At 38.6% G+C, this 19139-nt stretch overlaps 1 protein-coding gene across 1 annotated transcript in view; it reads right to left on the reverse strand.

The window, feature by feature from the left end:
- The window catches only part of LOC110022648, an 89152-nt gene that overhangs the window by 17667 nt on the left and 52346 nt on the right, over positions 1-19139 (reverse strand). The window contains exon 8 of the mRNA XM_020721696.1: positions 9243-11507. Within this exon, the coding sequence (XP_020577355.1) occupies positions 9243-11507 (2265 nt within the window). The remainder of the gene's footprint in view (positions 1-9242; positions 11508-19139) is intronic.

Below are 19139 nucleotides of genomic sequence, written 5' to 3' on the forward strand. Positions count from 1 at the left end.
AATAAGGTCCAACCCAACAGGTGAACAAAACCCAGTCATCATGAGGCAAAATCGAGCCAACACAGGGCCAAAACTAAGCTATTTCGAAGTAAAACCGAGCCCAACACAAGGGCAAAACCGCCCAACACAAAGTAAATTCCTCCAGGCTTTAAAACCCAAAATTTGCACCAATCCAAACAGAGGTAACAATAATAGAGAGCTCAAAAGTCAAGTCCCAAATCAACATTCCATTCCATATGTGATTCGAATAATGGAATAACATGAAACATGACAACCAAAATAATTTCTCAGCATAAAAAATTTCTTCCAGCATGCATTTCAAACAATGGCAGTAACAATTATTCCATCTAACATGTATGAATATGAGCAGCATCAGAATGATAGAAAAAGTAGAAGTGGGAAATAGAGCAATCATATTGCTTGAGATTTATTCAAAAGAAGCATCATATATTGAAAATAGCTAGGCACACAAATAAGAAAAATAGACTTCCGACGACCCCTGTATGGTTTCAATTCATCAACAGTTTTGCCCCAATTCAAGGATAAATCTGACTTTTCTCTTCTCAAATAATTTTGTCATGCAAGCCTCCCTAGCATCCTTCACATTTTCCAGAAAATGTATTTTTAATTAATGCATCTCGCTCATATATTCCAGCTCCCCAATTCTATAACCATTCTCATTCTTAATATTAAACTCAATAAGTTCTTAAAGCAACCTTAACTTCCCAATTCCAGATGCATCAGAAGAATACATTCAGAAGCAATTCCAAGTGATGAAGACTAAAAGGATCATTCTTTAAGCAATAAATCATCAGAGCAAAATTGCCAAAATACACCTTCTGAAGTTATGAGCACATTAAACCCAAGACATGAAAAATAAAACAAATATCTCCTTTGAATGCTTGCAGCAAGAAAGAGAGAGGATTACCTTTTGATTGTAGATTTAAAGCAAACTCAAGATCGAGTCTAAGAAAATAAAATCAGCAAAAAACCTCCCTTAAGAACCTTGATGCAAAAACATAAATCTCCCGAAATGCTCGAGGAATACAGCAGCGAATGCACACGACCAAAGATGCCACAATTCTTCCTTTTCTTCCCTCAAAATTTTCAACAACCCACCAACGTGCCACAGGAAAGGCTTTTATAAGTAGGGAAAAGAGACAAAGCCGCACCTACCACGATGTCATGGCCGAATGAAGTAACGGAAAAAAAGAAACGCATTTAGAGAGGAGGAAATGTAGCCTCGAGAAGGAGAAATGTTACCCAACTGAAATCTTATAATTGGAGAGTCGCTTGGTCTAGCGGCCATGCAAAGAAGAAGAGGAGTCGGGAGAGGAGGAGAAAGCCGCGTGGATTGATCGCGGGATCTAGGGCACGAGAGGGGGGAGCGAGCCGAGCTTTCGACCTAAGGAGGGCCGAAGGAGGGGAATACCGAATCGGGTGCTTGAGTTAGGCGAAATAGGTTTAAAATAAAGATTTATTTTATTTTTTTATTATTTTGTTTTATTTTATTATACTACTTTATTTAATTATATTAATTAGTGTGTGATTTATTCGTGCTCAGCGCCCTAGCAAAATAGTATCCTTTTCGAAAAAATTTGACGCTCCGGACGTGCCAGCACAGTCTGTTTTGTCATTCGGTGTCGTTTGGACGAATTCATCAATTTGTGTGCGATTGCTCGTGTGCAGAATCATGACCTCCCTAGCTAAAAATGATGTTCCGGACACGCCGGTGCAGTCCGTTTTGTCATCAGAGGTCGTTCGGAGAAGTTCACATGTTCACCTTGTTTAAGCTCAACTCTAGTCTGATTTTGCGCAACTTAGTGGATTTTGTGTATTTTGGGTGTGCTGATAACGTCCTAAAAGGGTTTCCCTAGAGCTTGAGATACTATTGGGAACTTCTCTCTGAGTCTCCACATGGTGGACCTTAACCACTCGACCAAACAACGATAGTTTGAGATCACCCATGCCAGAAACTACAAGAGAATCAGAAAGAGACTTGAATTTCGAAGAGGGATGGAACTCAATACTAGTCATCTAAGACAGTCAATAGAAAAAGTCCTATGACTAGATCTTAGGCTCTATGAAAAGGAAGGAAAGATCTCACAAAAATGAGGTCAACAAATGGGTGTGGTGTGTTGATCAAACACACCGCGCGTATTGGTGTTGACCGAATGGATCAGCAAACTAAAGAATTGTTTAAGTAGACTTATTTAAAACAGACCAAAGATTGAACCGAATATGTCATTCAACTTGAGAATGAATGAGTTGGGTCCTCCACTCGAGAGCTCCCAACCCAAAGGCCAGAGTGCACTGAAGATCTTTAAAAGTTTTCGCTGGGATGAATAGATGTATTTTAAAATTGTGATAGTGAGTTTAAACTTTCAAATTTGAATGTCGATTTGATTTTGTGATTGAAAATATGAAGGAGTTTATGAATTATGTGATTTATGAGAATTTGTGGAGAGTTACGGAATATATGTGGAAGTTAAAAGAATCGGAATCCCTGTACCGATCCTGAAATTTGTATTTAAGGAAATCGAAAGCCTTAACATCCATATAGGGGGGACTCACACCGATTTTCGAGAATTTGAAATTTGAAGGAATCAGAAGTTTTAACATTCATTGAAGGAGCTCTCACACCGATCCTTGAGAATTTGATTTTTGAAGGAATCAGAAGCCTTAATATCCATTTAAGGGGGTCTCACACCGATCCTCGGGGAATTTGAAATTTGAAGAAGTCGGAAGCCTTAACATCCATTGAAGAGGGCATCGCACCGATCCTCGGGGAATTTGAAATTTGAAGGAATCGGAAGCCTTAACATCCATTATTAAAGAAGACCTCACACCGATCCTCGAGAATTTGATTTTTTAAGAAATTAGAAGACTTAACATCCATTGAAGGGGAAGGGGGCCTCACATCAATCCTCGAGAATTTGAAATTTAAAGGAATCGGAAGCCTTAACATTCATTGAAGGGAACCTCACACCAATCCTCGGGAATTTGATTTTTTTAAGGAATCGGAAGCCTTAACATCAATTGAAGAGGGTCTCACACCGATCCTCAGGAATTTGAAATTTGAAGGAATCATAAGTCTTAACATCCATTAAGGGGACCTCACACCAATCCTCAGGAATTTGAAATTTGAAGGAATCAGAAGTCTTAACATCCATTGAAGGGGGTCTCACACCGATCCTCGGGAAATTTGAAATTTGAAGGAATCAGAAGTCTTAACATCAATTGAAGAGGGTCTCACACTGATCCTTGGAAATATGATTTTTGAAGGAATTAGAAGCCTTAGCATCCATTGAATTGAGCCTCACACCGATACTTAGGAATTTGATTTTTTGAAGGAATCATAAGTTTTAACATCCATTGAAGAGGGTCTCTCACCGATCCTTAAGAATTTGATTTTTTGATGAAATCAGAAGCCTTAACATCCATTGAAGGGGGTCTCACACCGATCCTTGAAAATTTGATTTTTGAAGGAATTGGAAGCCTTAACATCCATTGAATGGGGTCTCACAACGATCCTTAGGAATTGAATGTGACCTCACACTGATCCTTAAGAATTTGATTTTTTGAAGGAATCAGAAGCCTTAACATCCATTGAAGGGGGTCTCACACCGATTCTTGAAAATTTGATTTTTGTGGAATATTTGTGGGAAATTTTTAAGGAACTTGTAGAATTTAGGAGAGCTGTGAAAAATGTATGTAGTAAATTATACAGTATATAATTTTGTGAAAGTTTATGTCGAATTTGTGACAATTTATGCAGTGTGGAGAACATATGTAGAAGTTTGTGAAGTGCGGGGAAACTAAACCAGCTCGAACAACCGCCGGGGACATTACATCCGAACTAGATCTAGTCAAGAAATGACAACCGTCAAGAAGATTACGCCAAATCCCAGGAAGAAGTCGGTCACATTGGCAAAGAATGTCTGAGACTCAAATCAATCCCAAGAGGAGATCAAAGAAAATGCCCATACAATAAGAGATGTGGTTCCGTAGAACCAGCCAAGCCTTTTTCTCACGAGCAAGAGGACCCATAGTTCCTGTGGGAGGAAACTTCGGGCTAAGAGAAATGACGTTGGTGATAGATCGAGAAGGCTCAAGCTGACTAGGTCTAAATTTGAAGTGATGTTCAAAATTTTGATTTTTATTGTTTTGCTTATTTGATTCGTTGTTGTATTTCATTTCATTTTGATGTTGAGATTCATTTGACTTTGAATTTTATTTTGTTGTATTTGCTTTAAGATTTGGACCCAGTTTTAGACAGATGCAGCATTCGTGTTTCTAAGAACAAAGTTGTCTTTGAAACACCGAGATGCATAATACTTATCGAGGTATTATCCATTGAATGGAGACATATAAATATAACGCATTCTTTAAGGTACTATCAGAATTATATTATGTCAAGCACACATAAAGATGTGTTACTTCTAAGGACGTCACAGCTCAAGAGGCTGCAACCTTGTACCGTCGTTGTAGTAGATGTAGTTTCCTCATCACTGATTTGTGTAAAGATTGTCCACATTGTTCTGAGGAATCGTTTTGACGTTCTTGAATTGATGTCGATGTGGAACCTTTTGGGCATTGAAAGATACGACTTCATGTAGAATTTTCATTAATTTGCTAATAACATAGCCATTTACTTTAATTCTCTCTTCCTGGGCCTAAGCAAATCTCAGAGAATTTGCTCGTGTGAGTAAAACATTTTTCGTTTACCGAAGATATTTCTGAGTCAATTAACAGCCGACCAAAAGACACAAGATCACTTAAATTTTTCCTAAATATAATATCAGAAAAATTTTCTTAAGAGAGCTTTCAAATTTTATTAATTAAGAGAGAACTCAAACAATAATTTTTGATTTTATGCTCACCTCAAGCTTCTTCTCATGGAGGCCTTTTTTTTTTCTTTTTTTTCTCTTCTCGTTCAAATTTTTTTTTACTCCCATTTTTTTATTGAGAATTACTATATATGGTGGAACATATTTTAAAGATTTTGAATGTCTAAACTCCCTTGATTAACAATTCTCAAATATTTTTTTAAGACAAATCCTGAGATATCATAATCCATTCGAAAGCTAGGACCCAGTCACTTGGCAGAAGATTAAAAGGCTCATGATAATCCATAGTCAATTACTCATATTATAATCACACTATTTTATTTTAGAATTTACTTAGGATCCAGTCCAAAAATCTTTAAAGTGAAGGACCTAGTTATTAGGGTCTTAATTTCATCTTCTTCTGAAATCATAGTTTCTTTCACAATACTGGAATTTTTATTTTGAATTACTCCTTTCTCGATTGTCCTGTTGATGAACTTTGAATGTTTTGTTAATCATGCTTTTCAAATATTGAACAATTCTAAAAAACAACAAGTTCTTTCATTACTTTATTGCGGTGGGAGAGAAGGGACAGACAAACATTGATACCACTAACATCCCTTTCGACAACAAAAGTAGTACAATAGTAATTAAAAAACGTTTCATCCTTTGCTAGCTGCTTCGAAGTCAATTAGAACATTTGGATCGACCGAAATCATATTGATAGAACCTCTTTCAGATTCTTTTCAAATACTCTTCCAGGATCACTATGCTCCCACTCTTGAATTTCTCCTCAAGCCAATCTTTAAAAGTGAAACATTCTTTTATGTTGTGTCTGATCAGCCTGTGATATGGGCAGTATCTCGGATGATCTTGTTCATCAACTTTATCTGGTTTTTTCGGTTCAGGGAGCTTGAACTCATGTTTCTTTATCAAATTCTGAAACATTTATTCGACTGTCTCATCCTTGAAAGAATATATATTTTGTTCAAACAATTCTTTATGTTTAGAAGTTTCCCTCCATCTGTTTGATAAGACCTCTGCTGAAACGATTGTTGACCATTGTGCCGAGGACGTTGGTAAATCTATCGAGAATGTTCGAATTGTATCTGCAACGGTCGCTTGCCCCTATCAACAGCTACTACTGTCCCAAATTTCTTCTCAGATGTCTTCAATGACTCTAGCTTCTCAGCTTTCTCAAAAAACCTAGTTGCTTAGCTTCTTCTTGAAGATTCTCAAATTTCCTAAGCAGCTTCTCGAATGTCTTGATGGTGAATCTCTTGAGTAAGAAACTCACTGTACCATGGATGCTCTTTAGCAGGATTTCGACTGCGCGCTGCTCGTGGAGTTGTGGCTCACATTTCATGCTCAAATTTCTCCATCGAAGAATGTAGTCCATCAATGTTTCGGTTGGCTTCTATCGCTACACCAAGAGATCACTGACGGTGATATGGTGTTTAACTCCAGCAAACCACTTAACAAAAAGGTCTTCCAATTCTGCAAATGTTTTTGTTGAGCCATTGGGCAGTTCAGCGTATCAATCAAAAGTGATTCCCGAAAAACTGCTCACAAATTGACGACATAACAACGCATCACTACCACCCGCATTACCACAACTTGCTCATAAGTGTGTAACATGTTGTCGGGGGTTTCATGATCCATCAAATGTCTTGAACGACGGTGGTACGAAACCCTTGGGGTATTGGATATTATCAAATTTTTCAGGATAGGGTCTACCCTTTAGAATCAATGCTCCTCCTTTTGACTGAGTCGAGGCTTCTCTCACCTGTTGTTCTACCATTTATTTAATGTCCTTTTTTGGTATTGATTCATGGACTGAGTTTTTCTTTAGTTGATCATCTTCATTGACCGAAGTGAATTCCTTCTTATCATCGACGATCTGGACGCTTTCTGGATGGCTTGCCCCTGGGGGTACTACCGTCGGTGACTGTGATTGTCTTTAAATAGTGGCTATAGCGATCGTCATTTCTTCTAGTTGTTCTTTCATCTGGTTGATCTGTTCATCACGTTGTTGAGTGACTCTTTGCAACTCATCTGCGGCGTTCTCCTCAATGGATAAAGGAGCATCGCACGAGAACAAGGTGGCTCTGGCATTAATGACGTCGATTTCTACAAATTCCTCTGTCTCATAATCTAATGGGTCGTAGGGTTCATCACCCATATCTTTTCTTCATTTTTCAGACAACCTTGTAATGTTGGATCAAAGTCTTTCCAACGTAGCCTCGATTGACCTTCCATTGACAACTTTAAGGTCAATTGGATATTTTTTATGAACTTCACCTCTTTTGTTGAGCACTGGTGTAGTTGTGTAGAAGTTTGTTGGAACAACTTGATCAACCAAAATCATATTAATAGAACCTCTTTCAGGCTCTGTCAAATATTCTTTCGAAATTATTATGTTCCCGTTTTTGAAATTCTTTCCAAGTCATTCTTTAAAGCTGATACAGTTCTCTATAGTATGTCCGAGCAATCTGTGGTAGGGGTAGTAGTTGGGATGGTCTTTCATGTCAACTTCCTCTTACCTCTTTGGCTCTCGTAATCTGAATTTGAGATTTTTAATCAATTCATGAAACATTTTTGCTTCAGCTTATTTTCTGAAAGAATATATTTTCTACACCGCTACCACTATCTCAGATTTTCCTTCGAATGTCGTCACCGGCCTTGGACCATTATGGAGAGATGGTGGTGGTGATGTGGTAGGAAACTCATAACCTCATAGACTATCCTCTCCGTAGGTAGCAAGCAACTGGTGAAACCTACTCCTCATGAGTAGAGGTGAGGTATCACGTAATCCTATCTCATCCAGTCAGAGGGTGATGTCAGTAGTAGTCAACTATGTGGCTTTCGCCTTCTCAGCCCTTAGATCTTTCTGGTTGCGCTTCATTTCCTGTGTTCTGGTCAGTTGCACGGACTTTGAATTGGACCCAATTTTGAATACAAAAAATGACGGGGCAAAAACATCGATTGGCACTTCTTCGTAAAGAACCTCCTTCCCTTTATTTAGTGGAACAGTTGGTGTAGTAGCAATGAATCGAATGGCAGAAGCAGAAACAGTCCTGCGAGCGGTCCTTGCACTCCTAGCGGCAGACTTTACAGCAATTGCATAATTCTTTTCAATCAACACCCTCTTCAGAGGGGGGACTTCATTAGCAGATTTGAGGTTGAACTCCACAACAGACTCGACGAACTTATCCGTTTCAGGTTTCATTATGGAAACACCGACATTCCCGAACTTGGCTTCAAAATCATTAAATCTTTGTCCAAACTTAATAATTGCCAAGTCGAGCAGCTCGCTCTTGTTAACAGCAAACTTCACTGCCGTAGCAAAAGAAAATATCAACTTTGGTGACGACATTATCTCTATCATTTGAAAAAAAAAAAAAATTCCGGAAGTCAGTGACGTCCAATGCCTTGCAATTTCCGTGGCAGTACTCGAATTAATGCACTTGTCTTATGAACAGGGCATCCTTTAAAATTTATTCATGTGAATTTTGTCACAAATTTTGTGGCTTTGAAATTTTGATGAAATTTCGTTTGTTTAGAGTTTAAAATGAAGATTGTGAGAGTGAAATTTTAGTATTAACTCATTCACAACAAGTTAAGATCAAAGAGGAATGAAGCATATGATCCGGTTTAAGAATTTGAGGGTGTCGGCCTCGCATTGGATTCGTTTCGATGGACCACTCCTAATCTACCACCTATTGGGAGTCCAACCCACTAAACCTTAGGGATTCCTGAACCCTTTTGCTTAAGGATGGTTAAGCAGACAGTCCTGGAATCCAAGAAGAGTTGACTATACTGGCTTAAAGAAGAAATAAGCACGGTATATCAACAGAAAAACAACAATCTGGCCCACGAGGGACATGGGCACACTACCGATGTATGAAAAAAAAAACATGATCAAAGATGGAGAGAGGAACTAGTCCCCAGCAGAGTCGCCAGAATTTGTCGGCCGTTATTTTTTGGAAAAGGATGATTTTTTGACAACTTTTATGATTGTTGTCGACTACCTAACGCAACACTTCACTTTTCACATCCGGGACTTGGGACTCAACAATGACAATGTTATAAAAAATGAACTCAACATCACATTTTTTTATCATTCTATAAAGTCCCTAATTAATATTCTCATTAAGCTCTCCAAAGTTAAGTAATTGACTTAATTGCTTCATTTTCTCATCAAAAAGAAATGAACAAACAATTTTAACATAAATTTTTTTATTTCAAAAGAAAAAAATGAGTGAATCAAACTGCAATAAGATTTTAAGCAAAATTCTTAACATGTTAAAGAATATAATAGTCATTGAAAGCTACAAAAGAATAATAAAAGTTGCAAGGTTTATGATAATGCAATTTTAGAAAACTTGAGGAAAAATTTTCAAAAGGCCAAACCTTTGGAACAGCGTATGGAGCTATTGCCCCAAGAACAGAATGAACTTGCTCACAGGCATAAAACACATTATTAGGTTGATGGAGCTCCTTGTCCAATGTGGACGCTATCCAAGAAAATTCATGGATGTTCTTCATAAAAGAAGAAACACTTAGTTCCTTTGCACCATCAGTTTCAGAGATGATAAAACTCTTAGCATAAACACCGTAGCCATCATCCCACATTTTATCGAGAACTTCAAGAAGATAAATACACTTTGTCCTTAAGTTTTTAGTGGAAAAAATAGACAATAGATTAACCAACTCAGGAGACTCCCAGTCCTTGACATATGAGGTAGCGGAATCAAAGCTCCCAATGCTCATTTTACCCTCACAGAGAAAATCTTTTACATCCTTATTGGCGAAGTTGACTTGCACGAAATCCGTTACTCCTAAATCAAGGAAGAAAGCCCGCCATTTCGTCAATCCTGATGATAATGAAAGCGTAGAAGGATGCTTCAGGTACGAAGGATCGACTTCGATCCACTTGACATCAACTGCATCAAAAAGAGCAACTACATCTACAGGATTCCCATACTCCCTTCCGAAGTGTATAGGTTCCATAGATGGACATTTGCAACCATGATTTGTTAGTAATAGAGGCATTTTTCGTAACTCCGTTATTATTTCTACTCTTTCAGAGCGACAACTTGCACAATCACTTTGCAGGTGAAGCATTATAAATGATAAATATTCAATCATTAAATCTCTATCTTCAGAAGCATGCTTATTTGACAAAGCAACCAAAATGTGACTTTTCATAACTTCATGAGCTGCTAGTTGTTGAGCACCAATTTTAAGCAGCATCTGCATGACATTGTCAGCTTTCATCTCTCTCAAGCTGTAAGCATTTTTTGTTGATACGGAAAAAAGTTGAGGAGTTACAATTTGAAGTTTCTTATACAAAAAAGAAAACTCTGCGGGATGATATTCACCGTCGGATCCTATGTTCAGTACATCACAAGGTAACCATATTGAACCATCGGCCACACAACCATAGGAGCCATCAGAAAGCGGAATGAATGGGATATTTTTAAGATCATTGACTATATCATCTTCAAGCTCAGCAAATGAGGAATGCTGAGACAAATTCATTGAAAGTGATGAATAAACTGCTGCAAGCCAGGCTGCAAGCCAATCTACGCCAAGAGACTTGAGGTCTTCTGGGGAGTGGCAAACTGATTCCATAACCTCCACCAAGATTTTGGGTCCATAGTCTCGAATGCCAAGGGTCGCTGCAAGAGTATCAGACAACTTGACGTCCTTATGCAAGTAAACCAGTCCTAGGTGATTCTGGAGTAATTCGGTAGAGAGAAGTAAGCGAGATTCCTCATTCCAACCACGTAGAACTCTACATGGAAGGACCCAGGTCAAATCAACGCTGTCCTGAAGCAGGCAGTTTGATATGCGCAATAAGGAAATAATCATTTGAGGGAGTTGAGAGAAGAATCCATGAACCTCCCCAACAAATGGAACAAAGCTCATATAAATTGTCACAGCTTTTCCGGGGTTCTCCAGAAAGCAGGGAAGTGAACAGAACGATTGCTCTGCACTAAGAAATAAAGAAGGAAATTCTGACAATAACCACTGGTTCCATGCGCTATCACCATCTACCTCTTCCCTTGAAGAAGGCAAGACAAAATCCCCTTGAAGAATAAATCTCAACCCATAATTTCTTAAAGGAAGAAAAGAAAAAACAGGCTGGTTTCTCAGAATTGGCCTGTATTCTCCATACTCTGACTCCTGCAATGTGAAGGCAAGAGAAATGTCTGTTGCTTCCACATCAGTACGAATAACAGAAGGCCTTAACTTTTTGCTAGTTACCAGCCAACTCATAACCTCTTCGCCATGAGAAATCTTAACAATGCCATCCTGAAGAGTATTTTTTCTCATCACAATAAGCCTATCACTAAGCGAATTTCTGAACTTTATACATCGAAGACGGTGTAGGAATAATAATAAGGAGGGATGAAGATCTGAAAACATTGAGATAATGGAACTCACACCACCTCCTACTTTACTATGAGAACTTTGGGATCTAAATGGAAGAACGATACAAGTGTTCCATGCCATGTTGTTACCTTGATAGCTATCATCACATAAGTATTGCTTAAAGGTATCAGCATCAGGAGGGGGTATGACTGTTGGCAAAACAAAACCAATCTGTCCCTCAGTAATATCAAACTTCACATGAAATCCATTAGAATGGATCTCTGGAGAGTCAGTGACCTGAAAAATTGAGTATTTAGGTAGCTGATTATATTACCACAGAAATTTGTAATATCGCCAAAAAACTAAACTAGTGTAGCATGAATTACCATTGTATGAATAAAAATGTTATGATCCAACATTTAAGAAAAAAGGATGTGAGAGAAATAATTCAAATTAAAGAAAATTGATCATTTACAATGAAGAATGGAAATGTAGGAAAAGAGAAAAAAAAGAATTCTACTGCATAAATAACAAATCAGTCCAAAGATAACAAGCAGAGGAATCCATAGAAAGAATACACATCACAGATGGAAGCAGAATTTATGGAACTCATCATTATCATATGCAATGTTAATACTGCAAAAAGAATTTTATCACTTAATTTTTTTTGTTTTACTCATACTAATAGTTACATTCAGTGCTAGTTCAAGCTTAAGAACTTCGACAGACAAGAAAGGTATCATCAAGGTGCCAAAAACCAAAAATAGATGCCACATTTCAAGTGATGCGCTCTCATTTCTCATGTAAAGCGTTAATTTTCATGCAAAATGGATGTTTCTTGGCTGGAAATTTAATCCACAACTTAATGCCTATTGGTAACAAATTTTAGTTTTTTTAATCAATTAAAAATATAATAAAAACAAAGTAAATGCTAAAAACACATTTCAGGTGTTCTATGATTTCCAAAGCAAGCTTTCGGTATACTAGAAGCACAAGAATTTGAACTTCAGCCGTTGGAAAAAAAGATTCAGTAGCCAGCAGGTCAAGCATGCTCTGAAAATAAGGGGTGGATATCCATATATAGAAAATTAAAGAAAGAAAACGAATATTATTAGTAGATCCATGCAGAAATATAAAATATTGCACTCATAAGCATAAAGTGTACAATATAATCAGAATTATTAAAACAAATTTTATGAATCACAAAATAACTGAAACAACCATATAAATTCAAACTATAACATAAATGCTGGATATGCAGATACAAGTACATATTATCATTTAGTTTAAAAACATAAATTTCATTAAATTCAAAATAGTTCTTCTATTTTGTATATAAGATACATCAAAGATTGCTGTTACCGTGCTCGTGACTGCAGAAGCATATGGGTGTTTAGTGACATTGATACATTTATAAATATAACATTTGGTTATTATGCAGAACACCTCCAAAAATATGAGCATGTGGATGCATTGATATTTCTAACTATCTAAATTGAACTGTGTTTTAACCATGATTATGTTATTTTATTTTAATTTTACAATTTGAAAGCAATAACATGATAAAAAGCAAACATGTTTTCATTTCAGATTATAACTTGAATAAAATAAATTAAAAAAAACAGAGAAATAAAAATAAAAACGGCCCCAAACAATAATCTCTACAGAAGTTATGCTCCACTTTCAACGAAGAACTGAAAGAACAATTTAAACACCCTAATAAATTGTTTCTTCACTTTCCTATGATTGTTTCCTTATTAGAAATAAGGCGCTGCTTGCTTCTCTTTGTTCAGATTTTGATGGCATCGGTTCCCTTTTTCTTCAGCTTTTGTTGCCCCTAAACACTAGGATTTGATGGTCTCAAAGTTCCAAGTATTGAGCAGATGAATTTGGAGAATAACGAGCATTTTTATGTGGATGGCAGAGCAGTTTTCAGATGCAGATTGGCTTCTTGATGGAATTGAATGGCTTGGAGTTACTAACACGGTGCATAACCCCTTCTGAATTTTAACTCAATAGTTCATAGCGATGGAGCAGTGGATCATGGAGGGCTTGGAGTATATCTCTCTGTGGTTTCAATTTCATGATTTTATTTTTTTTTTCATTTACTGTAAGCAGACTATCCAGAACTATTTGAACTATGTATAGTTTGATCCTTTCGCAAAGGGATCTCAGACAGCAAGTTTGGGTGTTAGGTTTTAATGCACATGGATTCTATCTTAAAGTTTTCCAATTAATAGACAACAAGAGCAAAATAAAAAAATCTAAATCTCTAATCCTAAATTCACAGCCCCCTTGAACATCATTAAATCCCAACAATCCAGAAGTCCCTAAAAACACCTAAAATCATCAAGTCCCTCTAAGAGCAAAATGTATAATCTAAAATCCCTAATCCAGAGAATCACTTTTCCAGATACATTAATCCATATCTCCCCATTAAATTCCAAATTTTCCAACCTCCATAATTTCTATAAATAAAAAAAATTTGTAAACCCTAAGCTTCTGAAAATTCATTGAAACTATCCATAATCACAAAAGCATCACTCCGCTCCATCACATATTTGCAAAAAGCGACTCTAGCATCTCCATCCTATCTTTGTGATTGTTGCTCACAAGTGTGGGCGACCCTACTGGCTTCTTGTCCGTGCGACTTCATAAACTAGCATCCAAGCATCCAAATATGTAGGGTGATTGCCAAAAAGTTGGGTACGTGTAACAAATTGTTGTTGCGCCCATTCCTAGCATCAGCATTCACAGCTGGCGCGCCATATAGGGCTACTACCCTACAAACCATTTTTCCTACCATCCGCTTCTATTCTCTTCGGCCATCTCTCATATTTCCTTGTTCAAAAGCAATGTTGCTATCATCATTTTTTCCATGAACTCTATCAATAAGTTGATGCTCAAATTACCTCTCTCTGCACATGACTCACGCTCGTCCACCCCACACAAGCAGCCCCTAAGGTCTAGATTGATTGTTGGTCAACTTTTTATCATCATTTTTTAATACTTCACGCTCGTCCACCCTAAACCCTAAGCAGCCCCAGCGGAGTCGCCAGAAATTGTCGGTCAACTTTTTCGATTTCGATTTATGTGAAAAATTTTGAAATGTACTTTTATAGTTTTGAAAAGTAGATGATTTAATTTAACCTAAAAGGTATATAATTTTATGAAAATAGTGTATTTTAATTTTGAAAAATGAGACCGACTAGATCTCATTTGCCCAATAAATTTGTATAATTGTGCCCGGTACCACAAATGATACACCTTCTCGAAAGATAAGTGTACTCCGCGGAGGTGGACCCAATTATACAAACTACGAGGTTTGTGACATCCATTTGGTCTGCGAACTTTTTATATTTGACCGACAAATTCCCCTATTTAATACAAAGATTAAATAGGGTTTATTTTATCTTGATTCCAAGTTCCCTATAGAAGCAAACCCCTATAGTTAATTACATCCCAAGTGACGGGAATCACTTAAGAAAAGTCTCGATAATGATCAGTGGTTCTAGTCTTCAAGAATTCAAAGTTCAGGTTTTTAAGATAGGACGTGGAAAAACAAGTGGGAATGACTCAAGTAAGAAAAATCTTTTCAGAAGTCCAAAGGAAGTAAAAGGTAGGGGATGTCACAGATCCAGAGGGAAATCCTCAGTGACCTCCCAAACTATCCTACTGTGTGGCTGGGGTTTAAGGAGGGATTTTTTTTTATGTGTTAAATCCTGTCAATTTTATTAGTTGGGACTTATACCTCCATAATAATTGGTTATGCAAATAACCCGCGAGATAAGAGGTTTTATGTCACTCTAGATGACAATCTCGGAACCTAAGGCGAGTTAGGACTTACGTTGCACAACATGGTTATGCAGGGGCCTAAAAGAGAGAGGAATTATGTCGCGCTCTAGGCGAGCTAAGCGAGCTACCTCGAAATCATATGGGTTGTTTAAACTAGGAAAGTTCAGTTGGTGTAGACTCATTTTGCTGTTGTAGAATTGTGACCACCTCCACCTGTAGTTCGCTCCAAACTCCTTGTCGTGCTGCCCACGAAGTTGCTTCGAGCTCCTCGTCGCAGTAACAGTCCTAAAGTCTAAAGCTCAAACAGTTTTATCAGGTGTGTTTTCAATGTCTCAGTTTGGTTGTTAATGGAGGGGGTTCAAGTTGATTAGAGCGACACCGATTAGGATCTCACGGTTCCCTCCTTCCGGCATCACTATTTTCTTCCGGCATCACTTAGTTTAAACGAGTTGTGAAACCCATTTAAACCGGGGAGATCTCGTTAGCAACGTGAAACCCATTTAAACCGGGGAGATCTCGTTAGCAACCCTCCGAGGGACTCCCGTAAGGACTCCCGTAAGTTCGAAAGAACGTATTATGTTATGTTTTTTTTTTTAAAAGTTGTTTAATTTTGAAAAAATCATTTTGTATTGAAAATGAGATTGTATTCAGTACCTGCATAATGTGTTAGAGCAAGAGTAATTGCAATAAAATAAAGGAACAACAACATATAAAATTTACATGCGTACGTGACGTATCTACGGCTGCTATTTCTGTTGCATGTTTAACTCACAAAGCACACTATAATTTGCAGGGAATTTAAATAAATTGCAAAGAAACGAAAAGAAATAAACATTAGAACAAGTTGTAGTAACGGTTAGGAATTGATCCTAAGGCCTCCTACAACTTCTGACTACAATTAGCGAGCTAATATGGTGATCCTACGATCTCCTACGGCTCTGGGAAGCAACTAGCAAGTGTGTACGGTGATCCTACGACTCCGGACAGCAGCTAGGAATTTCGAATAATGTCTGTATGATGATGTATGAGTTCCTATAAACCCAAACAACAACGGGCCACACCTATGTGGTTTCCTACGAACCCGAACAGAGGTTGACAACAACTTGATGGACAGCTACTAGGTGGCTTTCTATGAACCCAAATCGTGGCTTCCTACGAACCTAAACAGTGGTGGGCAGCAAATTGAAGCATTGGACAACGGTCCTGCAGTTCTTACAGCTCGGGACAGCAACTAGCAGGCTTGTGTGACGATCCTACGACCTTCTACAACTTCCAAACACTCCTAACAGTCTTTGATTAGCAATGGGCAGCAATCTTATATCTCAAACAGCTTCCAAACGACAAATTCAAGGCCCAACCAGCACTCCCAAGGATTTTCTAAGCTTCCAACAGCACTCCTAAGGCTCCAACAGCGCTCCTAATCATTGAATTCAGCACCTCGCAGCATTCTTACAGCACTTCTGGCACATAAACTATCAATTTCAGCGCCTCGCAGCACTCCTACAGTACTTATGACACAGAAAATACCAAATTCAGTACCTCACAGCACTCCTACAACACCGATGACACAGAAACTATCAAATTCAGAACCTCGCGGCACTCCTACAGCACCTATGGCACTCCAAATTAATAACTTCAGCACCTCGCAGCACTCCTACAGCACTTATGGCACAAAAAATACTAAATTCAGCACCTCGCAACACTCCTACAGCACCTATGACACTCAAAATTATTAACTTCAGCACCTCGCAGCACTCCTACAGCACTTATGGCACAGAAAATACTAAATTCAGCACCTCGCAGCACTCCTACAGTGATTGACAATCTCAAACAGCATTTAAGTGTAACACAACATCCTCCAAAATAATGATAAATCATCCCGAAACGGTACAATAAAAGGCTCCCAGAAAACTGCAGCGAAAAAAAAAAAATCCTCCAAATCACGTCAAAAACAGCTAACATATATTTTAAATAGCTGAAAATAATTCCGTCAAGCTATGAGGCCTTAGATCAGTTTAAAGGGGTCGATCACTGTTAAAGATAACACTAACAATTGCTAATGATAACGTTAAAAACTGGATAGAATCGAGAACGGGTCATTTCCATTATGCAACGTCAATCTTGATTTCTATGAATGAAATAAAGAGATAAAAAGGGGGTCGAAAACTTCTTTTTTTTTTTTATCGAGAAGTTTCTTTAAAAGCAATGGAGCAAATAATCTGGGTTTTGTATGGAATTCGATTTTTACAAATAAAGTTTCGTATGAAATTCAATTTTAAAGATCAAGAACATCCATGATCAAGAAATGTAAATGAAATCAAACATCATTCGCATCTCTAATAACCGTATGCTTCCCTTAATCCCATCCATCTAGAGGAATCTGAATCCGACCAAAGTCAAGAAAAGCATCCCACGGGAAAACTTCACAATTCCATCACATAAAGACACTACTAAATTTTAATAAGATCAATAAGCCTTTAAGAAAGAATAGAAAGAAAAGAAAATAAAAATAAAATAAAAAAGTCACAGATAGATTTCTCATACCTGACAGGAGGAGCCTGAGTCGAACGAGGAAGAGAGGCCGATGAATCCCGAGCGCGAGGAAGAAAGAGACCAGCGAGAGAGTTGCGGAGGGGTGCTTCAAGGAGGGGTGGTCGAGCGGGATGGCCTTGGTGCGGGAGACGGAACCGAGCAACTTCGATTCGGAATCGAGCTGAGACGGGATCGAGCGGGCAGTGGCGGGATCAAGCGGGCAATGGCGGGAGACGGGATCGAGCGGCTTCGGAGTGGGGAGGAGGCGAGCGAGCGAGCAGAAGTCTTCGGCGCAGGGAGGAGGCGAGCGGGCGAGCTTCGTGCTTGCAGCAGAAATGCGACAGGAACGGGAAAGCTGAGCGGGAGCGAACGGGGAAGAAAAGCTCGGGAGCCGCGAATTAAGTTGAATCCCCAAGGAAGAAGACGCTCCTTCCTTTTAGAATTGGAGCGGGAGCCGTTAATCTGGAACCGATTGGGCGGGGGAATATTGGGCGGAGAAATAAAAATGATTTCCAAATGCAGGGGCAGAAAATAAATGGTTTCCAAATGGGGAAGGATTAAATGGAAATAATTAACCCCTGAATTAATTTTTATTAAGGCAGTGTTTAAATAATCCATTTGAATTTCAAATTCAGGTGAGCTGGTGTCTAGCCGATGTTCAGCCCGAGTCCAGCCTGAATCAAACCCGAGTCAAACTTGAGTTAAGCCCGGGCCCGCACACAGCTAAAAATAAAGTGCATCGACATCCGTGCAGTTCGAGCGAGTGTGGAACCACAGCAATATGGGGGTCATTCCTAGCTAAAGTCGACGTTCCGGACACGTCGGTGCGGTCTGTTTCGTCATCCGGGGTCGTACATGCAAGTTTGTCGGCGGATGAGTTAAATCAAGTCAAAGTCGTATGTGACGCAATGAGTACGCAAAATGCGGCTTTATCGAGCGTTCGAGTCACACAGGGGTTCCCTAGGGGCTTGTTGACCTCATTTTTAGTTGAGGCCTAGAAATTTCTTTAGTAGCCTAGGTCTAGCCATAGGATTTTCCTATAGACTAGTCTTAGAAAACTACAAAGGGTACCCTCATCATTAGAAACTCAAAACTCTTCTCTTTACTCAACTTGAAGTTCCACATATTGATCCTAACCTCTAATATTTAATAGGTAAGATCATTATGGAGGAAGCTCAAGAAGAGTTCCTATAGGGCTATTTGGCCTTAAGATTGACCCTAGGTGTTGACTTGGAACTAGGGTACATTATATCTTCACAATACATTGGTTTATGACTAATTTAGAATGGATATTTATCCAATTCTACTTGAAATGCCTAACTTGGGTCTTTTACCCCTACGTACCTCCAATTTGTCTGATTGTCCTTAGGACCCAAATTTTGCCCAAAATACCCAAAATTGATCAAAACTCGGTCGAGCGGGATGGCCTTGGTGCGGTAGACGGAACCGAGCGACTTCGATTCGGAATCGAGCTGAGACGGAATCGAGCTGAGACGGGATCGAGCGGGCAGTGGCGGGAGACAGGATCGAGCGGCTTCGGCGTGGGGAGGAGGCGAGCGAGCGAGCAGAAGTCTTCCAGCGGAAATGCACTAGGCATGGGAA

The sequence above is a fragment of the Phalaenopsis equestris genome, unplaced genomic scaffold (assembly GCF_001263595.1).
Source record: "Phalaenopsis equestris unplaced genomic scaffold, ASM126359v1 Scaffold000202, whole genome shotgun sequence".
Classification (NCBI taxonomy): Eukaryota; Viridiplantae; Streptophyta; class Magnoliopsida; order Asparagales; family Orchidaceae; genus Phalaenopsis; species Phalaenopsis equestris.